The 9,112-nt window shown below is 39.3% G+C and overlaps 1 protein-coding gene across 1 annotated transcript; it reads left to right on the plus strand.

The window, feature by feature from the left end:
• The first annotated feature begins 1,340 nt into the window (after positions 1-1,340).
• On the plus strand, positions 1,341-7,193 carry crip1 (cysteine-rich protein 1). The gene is made up of 5 exons (XM_046413313.1): positions 1,341-1,532; positions 5,574-5,668; positions 6,234-6,291; positions 6,690-6,749; positions 6,928-7,193. Exons 1-4 carry the CDS (start codon positions 1,493-1,495, stop codon positions 6,728-6,730), a joined length of 234 nt encoding a protein of 77 aa, XP_046269269.1. The 5' UTR covers positions 1,341-1,492; the 3' UTR covers positions 6,731-6,749; positions 6,928-7,193.
• Positions 7,194-9,112: the final 1,919 nt, after the last annotated feature.

Genomic DNA, 9,112 nt, shown 5'->3' on the forward strand with positions numbered 1-9,112 from the left:
TACCCACACAAATCCCTGTTGGGAACGCTGTTATATCATTTCTTTGTTACAAAATACAATAATTATACATATAGAGTTACTGAACAACCACATAGAAAGAATACTGGCACATCAGACCAAAGGTGTGTTTGTCCATGCTGCCAGCTTTAAATCACCTTGAGCTGGATTATTCATCAAGTGGGTTATCTTGCCATTCAGCAGTGAAAAGGCTGGTGGAGTCACATGTCAAGTAGATTATAGCAGAGCAGCAGGGAGGGTCCATGCACTCATGTCACGCACATACAGGAAGTAAATAATTAAGGATCAAAAATCATAATCTCAACTTGTTATTGGTTCTGTTTCTTAAATCTGTGGTTTAAGTCTCTGGTTCTTTTGTTCTTGTGTTGTGTAATTAGTGTCGGGTGATTTGACTGGGAACACTGGCCGTAATTTAAAAGTTTTCTTGATAATTAATTAATCGATTAATCTCAACCATGTATGTGATTTGCATTTGACTTTGCAATTTCAAATCTTGCAATCTTGCAAAGTCTGCCGTGACCTACAACACCTATGTTACCAAATTAAAACTCTGAGATGAGAGCCCCCAATCGATGACCTCTCGTGACCCCATGCTCGCATGTGATGTCACCTGTGCTAAGTGTTCGCACAGCTCTGCAGCAGGGAAGGTGAGAAGAAAAGCTGGCAAGAAGAAACTGGGCCCGATTAGAAGAAACAGAAGAAAAGCTTTTGTAGAGAGTTATTAATAATTTAGCGTTTAATCCACGGGGGCATTCTGCAAGAGTCGTCAAGACTAATTAGTGGACTAAAGTATGCAATGCACCCTGGAGATTACATATGAGGACCAGCTGTTGGCATGCAGACTCTGCACTTTTAGTCACAGTGGTAATTTGTAAATAACAAACATTATTATATTTTTATGTTACAGTGGCCTAATATTCATTCAAGATCAATATTAAAATAAACTAAAGATAAGAACAAATAAAATAAGAAAACATCTTTTGAGTGGGAGCAGGGCAGTGTCTCAGAGTTTTGATGGACACCTCTGAAATGAGGAAATATGAACAGTTTAGCACAGATTTTCTTAATATTGTGTCTGTATGATGTTTGGAGGGGGGTGTACTTTAATATCACAGGCTATTACAGGCTATTAAAATGTTAAAAGAGAGGCACAGTTACAATGTAAGTGCAGTGGATTAATTCTGTCATTTCAAACCCCACTGTTATGCTTTTGGCCTTCCCTCGCACACACTCAACACAGGCCTCACCCAGTGTTAGAGCATTAAAAAAAAGAGAAAAGTTTGACTCGGACTGTTTCCTCGGTGCTATAAATACGGGACGCGGCGCACATCTGCACTCTCCGGAGCGAGGCGTGGTCAGGAGCGCGCGAACAGGTGGGTCAGTCAGCACAGCTGCAGTCACGCTTCATCCACGGGAATCCGCCGCCGTGTGTTTGTTTCTTCTTCGCTAGATTTACGCATACAGCCGCGACAAAATGCCCAAGTGCCCAAAGTGCCAGAAGGAAGTTTACTTCGGTAAGTCAGCTCCCTTTAGATTTTATCTTTCTTCCTCTTAGTTTTGTTCGTACATGATGAAATACATTTCCTGGTTAATGAAAACCGAGCCGTTAACCTGCACAAATGAGGAAACAGGAAACTGAACTGTAATCAGGCGTGTTTAATTTTTAAGTTTAGTAATAGTTTAGTAATAGTTTTAGTGTTTCTGGAGAGCACACAAGTGGTACAAGAAGTATTCAGATCAACTGCATGCGTTGTAGGATTGTGATGTACAAATACACAAGCCAGTAAAAGTACTCGTTGTGCAGAATGGCTCCTGCCAGTCTTGGATTATTGGTGCAGTAACATGCAACAAGTACTTTATGCTTTAAGAAATAGCATAATTCATCATGATATCAGATACATTTTTTGCATGTAAAATCATAACTTGTGAAGTAATCAGTAACTATCATTAAGTGCAGTAAAAAGTACAATATCCCCTTACGAAATGTAGTGTGGAATAAGCAGAAAGTAGCAGGGAATTGAAATACTTTAGAAAAAAGTTGCTCAAGACTACATGACTGCATGTATTTGATAATGATCCTAAAATGTAATAATACGATACTTACAGGGGCCATGTACACACTGAGTACTTTATAAACTTTATAAAGTTCATTCGGTAACCAATACCTCTGCACTTTTGCTTAAGTACAAGTATGATTCAAGACCTTTACTTGTAGTAGGATAAAAAAAAATTGCATTGTCTTCCAGCACTGAATATTACTGATGCATTAACATGATAACGGTAGTTTTAGTGTTGTGGGTGGTTGAGGTGGAGCTAATTTTAAAAGCTTTGTGTAGAAGCGACAAGCAGCAGAAAATGGAAACTTTCCAACTGTCTTAACTGTTTATATTTTAATGTTTGCCAGCGGTATATGTTTACATTTTTTTGTAGATTAATCCCTAAAAAGGTCACTGCGCTCTGTAAGCTTTTTAAGTCACGTTGTAGTTTTAAAAATTGCGTTCCCTGTAGAGATTGACTTGTCTTTCCCGATGACCGATGAGCTACATGAATAATGACTGGATGGAGCAGCAGAAGCAGGTTCCTCCTGAAATATGGCTCCATCTTTCCAGAGCGATCTTGTACTTCTGTCTCTCGAGGATGCTGTCAAAGCGACGAGCAATTACTGCATCCAAAGAGGAAAGGGACAGTTGCATTTTATTTGTCTTAATCCATTTACCACATTGTCTGCAGCTCAGAAGTGCAACAGAGTAAATCTCCTCCAGAGAGACGCTCCGAGGCCAGTACAGAATACAAAGCCAAGCGTTTGGACTGTCAGTCAGATGAATTGTCCATGCAACTGGGGAGCCATGCTTCTCATTCTTCCTTTTCATGGATAAACTTCCCCCTTCTGGCCAAAACAAGCAAACCAATTTATTTCAGCCCGAACAAGCCAACAAATCTTTTTCAGTTCCATGCAGGAAGAGAAATAAAACGCCCGTTTCTAAAATATAACTGAGGGAAAACCTTTGCATTCTTTCTATGGAGCACAGTCTCATCATTGTCATGAATCGTCTGCATCAATATCCCCCACAAACCTCCTTTATAAACTTGCTCCATGTCTCGCTCCTTCGCTCTGCAGTCTGTGATCGCCTCCATCACACCTCACTGCTCCACCACTCCCAGTCCTATCCCCTCTTATGCTACTCATCTGTCTTAATGTTTCTAAGCTCTCAGATGGAAACAATCAGGCTGCTACTGCCTCCATGAATGATGAAGGCGAACTTGGTCTAATTCCAGCTACACAAAAAGCAGATGACAAAAAGAAAAAAAGAATACCGCTCTCGCTCTTGAAACTCATGTTTTCCACTGTGGGACCTCTGGCTTTAAATCAGCCTTTGAAAGAAAGACATTAATGTTGTGTAGGAAATTAGATATAAATGTGAGTTAATGAGTTTTATAGGTGCTGGTAGGCAAATGTTGTTTCCTTTGGACAGAGCCTGGCTAGCTGTCTACCCACAGTGACTGAATGACTGAAAGTCTTTGTGCTAAGCTAAGTTAATCATCTCTTGGCTGTGGCTTTCTGTTAGCCTTCGCATACACAAGAATGGTATTAATCTTCTTTACTAACTCTCCACAATCTTCTTACTTCCTGAAATGAAGCTGTTTTGTAAACAGATTTGTTATCTTTGAACAGAGGCACACCCGCTGTTTATGTTAAACACAGCTAACTAGCTGCTTGCTCTAGCTTCATATAACGGCAGACGTGAAAGTGATATCAGTCTTATTTAAGTAAAACAAAGAAAATATGTCAGTTTCCCAAAATAGTTTAAAAGTTTTCTTTATAATATTAGGCTACAGCCAGAAGCTGATTAGTTTAGACACTGGTAATCTGGTTAGTCTTAGCTAGTCTATAAAATCCATAAAGTCATAGCTTTTGACCAAGAATAACAAGTTAATTAGGAAGATTCAGAGGTGCGGGAAGGTGGATTTAGATTGCCTTTGGACAGAGCAAAGCTAGCTGTTTTAGTCATTTTGCTAAACTAAGCTAGCTAGCTTTCCCTTGTATCTGAGAGTGGTATCAATCTTTTTCCCTAACTCTTGGCTAGAAAGACATGTACTCCCATAAATGCCTAGCTTTTCCTTTAAAACATATACTCAATTGATCGTCATGTCGTAAAAAGCATTACTGTGGTTAAGGTTGCTCACTCAACACTAAATAATTCGGAATGTATTCTTAGCCTCGTTTCTCAGTTAGACAGAAATGTTATACAACCTCCCGAATTCGTGAATCCTTTTTGTGATGGAATGAAGCGAATAGTTGAACAACCTCCCTCATAGTATGTTTTTCCATTCAGATTTGTGTCTGTTTGTGTGTTTTGGACTGCCGCCACAATGCTCCAGTCAGAGTTGATGCAGAGAGCAGATTGCATTATTCTTCTGTCTGTCACACCTCATTTCTTGTCGTATTGTCAGGTAAAATAAATAGCCCATGCACAAGTATGTTTTACCAGATCCATAGACTATGAAAAGTAAAACAACATACATAGGCGCCATTGCATCTGATTAAGGTTAACTGTGAGCTCTGTTCTAATTGTGAGACCCCCACCCCATTTCTGTTTGAACGCGCAATTGCCCAGTGTTTGCTCATTCCACTCGTTTATTATTTGAAGTTAAGTACATTAATTATTTCGGGTCAGACTTCAGTTCCAAGCCCCAGCACATTTTGTTGAGCTGTTTTCATTCCACTGGCCTGAGAGGTTGACCTCGCCCTGGAGCACGTTCTCTGTTTCCGCTGCCTGTTGCGTAATCTCATGCCACATCAGGTTATTTTTAGGGAGGAAATATGTCATATGCTAAAATTGCGGGAAGGTTTGCAGCCGTGCGGCTTCATTTGAAACCTTGCATTTGTTCATACATCCTCTGTCCCTCCTCACTTTCTATTACATGCTCAGAAAATCTGGCAGGTGTTAATCAAGCTTTGGCAGACATGATATGAGAGCCTCAGTTCATGAGCACACTTCTCCATTTTTAGCATTTCCGGTGCTTCCCCTCTCTGCCCTTAAGCATTCGCAGAGCAAACATCTTTTTTTCATCTTAGCATTTCAGTTCTTGGCCAGATTCTTGCTTGTAAACATGTGATAAGTCTCAAAAGTCATCTAAACTCTTGTCCATCTCCTCCAGTAAAGAAGTGAAACTCGAGACTGTTAGGTCCAGTCCCTCCTCACTTTTACAGGCCTCATGATAGGTGTTAGTGGAGATCAGCCAGTGCAGATAAAGATGTTCTTTATCAGAGTTTATGAGGTAGGAGGAGGACAGGTTCCTCAGGGACACTCTCTGTTTTCTCCCAACCACCACACCCAAAGAATGTTCTCAGAGTTATCTACAAAGATACAGTCTTGTTGGTTTAAATCTGATATTGCGTCTAAATTCACAGGACTATGAGCTCATACTTTGGTCTGAGATTCATTAACTGAACCGCATACCTGTGACGCTTCCATCTCCTCTACAGACCACAGTAGCTCTCTTTGTGGTGGGAAGCTGCTGTTATTAATATTGTCTTTTGTTGTGTTTGGCAGCCGAGAGGGTGACGTCGCTGGGGAAGGACTGGCACAGGCCCTGTCTGAAGTGTGAGAAGTGCAACAAGACGTTGTCAGCTGGCTCTCATGCAGAGGTTAGACACCTTAAATACATGCAACACAGACAAAAATATTGTGTAGCCTTTAATAATGTACATAGGGTTTGGGGTTTGATAGCTCTTCATCAAATGTGAACTCTTACTGATTTTATAGTTTAGGTTTAACTTAAACACTTTAAGAAACTCAAGTTAGAAGTGTTTAAATAAGTATGGGATAGTATATAGAAACACATCGAGGTGTGCTGTATGAGCATTCTCTTTACAAGATTTGTTCGACTTAAAATGTAGCAAGCCACTGGATATCAGATCCCACATCACTGATTATGATATTGTAGCTACTACGAGCTGCAAGCTAACTGTCAAGTGCAGTGTCCAGTGATAGCAGCAGTTAGCTTGTTATCCCAAATCATTTTGGTTAGACACTAGTACGTATAAACCCCCGAGTTCAAAACTGTTCATATGCATAGGACAGAAAACTATAATGTGTGGCTGATGTACAGCAAAGATGCAGGACTGAAATAGACACATTTTTAGATGCTTAGTACTTTTGTGTTTTAATATTTTGAATACGGCAGTGCTGATACAATTCTTTCTCTTTCAGCATGAAGGCAAGCCATACTGTCACAACCCTTGCTATGGTGCAATGTTTGGACCTAAAGGTAAGCATGTTCATCTAGAATAAATAATCCTTTTCATGCAATGAATGAGCTCAATCTGACCTTCTTACTGGCTAAAAATAATATTGCAGGGATTGACCTTGGCAGCCAAAATAGCAAAGGCTTGGTCACTTTTGTTTGTAAGACTCTCAGCCATGAAAATGAGAATAATGTTTTGTATGTGATTGTGTTGAGGCTGTAAACAGTCCTCTATCAAAGGACACACTGTAGCCTCAATAAAAACAGTAATTGCATTATTGGTAGCATTTTGTTTTTGTGAATTCTCCCTCAGATTTCCAAAGTAAAGTCTTCCATGGCCATGAGGTCTTTTCAGTGTTTTCATTTTCATTAATGTTGTTGTCAGTTCAGTGATTTAATGCTTCCTTTCTCTTTCCTTGCAGGATTTGGACGCGGTGGAACTGAGAGCCACGCATATAAATAGACAAATAGTAAATAGACAGGTAACATTATAGCAGTAGACAGCTCTTAAGCACACATTCATTCATTCACCAAATCATTTGCCTACATTTGCCATACATTTCCATGCTATTTGTTAAGATAAGCTTCGACCTTCACTCTAAGCAAATCCATCACTGTACTTTGCTCTGTGCGTGATGTGTGTTTTCCCTACTTCATCAGGGCCAGTCCCAGCAGTAAAACAAAAAATCTTGCCTGGAAAATAGATTGAAGAATCCAACAAGCTCAACAGTCCCATTAAAATCCAGCAATCAGCAAACAGTTTCTTCTGACAGGGAAGAAATGTTTTGTATGCATGTGTTTTTATTGTTTTTGATGTCTGTTTTCTGAAAATTGATTGTGTAGTCCCACGATACAGCAACAAAGAGGTTGTCCTCTGGTCTCTTACTGTTGAGGTGGAAATTTTGATTAAACTCTTTTTAAATTTGTGTCCTTCTTCATTTTTATGTTCACTCCAGAGACTCTGTTTGAAACACCCCTGAATTATAGCAATGTATCGTTGTCAACATTCAAGTCACTTGCTTTTGTGCATTTGTTATGTGCCCCGCTGGTCATTGAGTTCAATCTACATTCAGTCTACATTTTGTGATAACTTTAAACCCATGATATATGGGAATTTCTAAAACAAATATGAATGCTTTACACTTCCACTTACATATATATGACTGCTCAAAAATTTTAGATTCTTAAACCACTGAACTTTACAATATGTTGTCTGATTACATAATCTTTTAATCTAACAATCAAATACTTTATCACCTTAGATTAGATGCTTTTAAAGATGATGATGAAAACTGGCGCCACTGGGTGTTTCCAGTGATATGTGTTTTGAAAATAGCTCAGTAACAATGAACCAGTTTTAACTTAGGGGACAATTAAAGTCAGTTTACACTTGACCATAAAACATCGTCAAAACAATCTCACCCCATAGTTTATGTCCTGGGAGCTTTAAGTCTTATCACATTATCTTCCTCAGCCAATGGAGTTTGCTCGTTCACTATGGAATTGTAGATTTTCAAGGTCTTCTCGTGAATGAGGGCAGTAAATTTGAGACCTATTTTTATGTGTGAGGTGTGTTAAAGAGCTGCACTGATGGCCTAGTTGTTAAGGTGCCATGTTGTCTTTTTGATATTAATTGACAATAAAAGCATAAAACCATCAAAAATATAATATTTTTCAAAGTACAGAGACAGGAATCACTGGGTTCATATGTGTCTCAAACTACTTGATAACAAGGACATCCCTGAGATTTTTTCTCTAGATTTAATTTATTAGTCCCAAGATACTCAATAACAGACAAAACATTTAAAATGAGAACAAAGAACAGAATCTCAACACCAAATCAGCATATGTAAACTAAATTAATAACATAAATAACCAGCTTATGTAATACAACAAAAAGAGATTAATATCTCATGCAAAATCTCAAGAGTAATCTCACTTTACTCTTACATAAGCACTAACCTCTGAAAATCTCTCCTGTATTTGTCATCTTCATACTAAGTGACTCCATATGAGAAAATGATCTTCTTGTGGAATAATTAACTTCAGGGACTACACATTTACACATAAACGCTGAGCAGGTTGAACTCTGCTGTGCCATGACCCGAAGCTCCAGAATTAGCTAATAAATGGACCTTTTGTTGAGGTTGTTATCCAACTATTTCGAAGGTCAGGAATATACTTTCAATCTCAATAGCAGTTCTGTGGAATTGGGTCCAATGGTTAAGTTTAGAGGAATCAAAATGTCAAGCCTGCTCATGCTGGTTCACTGTGGGTAGCAGACCGGAGCAGTTTAGCCGCTGAGGCCAGCTTGAGTTTTTGCAGATCCACCAGATGCTTCCTCTTTGTTTCTTTTGTTGCCAAACTCTTGCTCTGCATGGTCGCCCTCACTGTCCATGAATCACGTAGCAGCTGCCACCTCAACCACGCGTCTACCTATTCCATGGCAACAGACACAAACAAGACCCAACAGACAGTCGGTTTGCCCGTCCCCCTGGCTGTCACCAGTTTCTCTGCAACAAAAACACTCACTGTCACAAGAAAACCTCGACCAGGGCCACAAATACTGAGGCATCTGATGAAAACAAGTAGAGAATGCTTGGCAATGAAGTGTTTTTCTTGTGCTTTAAGTTGGTTGGCTTGCTCATATATTTTGCGTTTAGCAAAACGCATTTCGTTTTGTGTTGTGAGAGTTGTATGGATGGATTATATATTGGTTCCAGCCAACACCTCGTCAGTCATTGCTATCATCTGTTTTTGACATTTACTCCTTAAACTATTTTGTGGCTGTTTAAGAATTTGGTTGCATCACATTTGAGTTTTGAACTATCTTGCACATTTTAAC

Source organism: Scatophagus argus, chromosome 15 (genome assembly GCF_020382885.2).
Source record: "Scatophagus argus isolate fScaArg1 chromosome 15, fScaArg1.pri, whole genome shotgun sequence".
NCBI lineage: Eukaryota > Metazoa > Chordata > Actinopteri > Scatophagidae > Scatophagus > Scatophagus argus.

Coding starts and splice junctions, on each gene's coding strand:
- crip1 (XM_046413313.1), top strand. CDS start 1,493: ATGCCCAAGTGCCCAAAGTGCCAGAAGGAAGTTTACTTCG. Junction 1,533..5,573: donor CCAGAAGGAAGTTTACTTCG/GTAAGTCAGCTC, acceptor TGTGTTTGGCAG/CCGAGAGGGTGACGTCGCTG. Junction 6,292..6,689: donor TGCAATGTTTGGACCTAAAG/GTAAGCATGTTC, acceptor CTTTCCTTGCAG/GATTTGGACGCGGTGGAACT.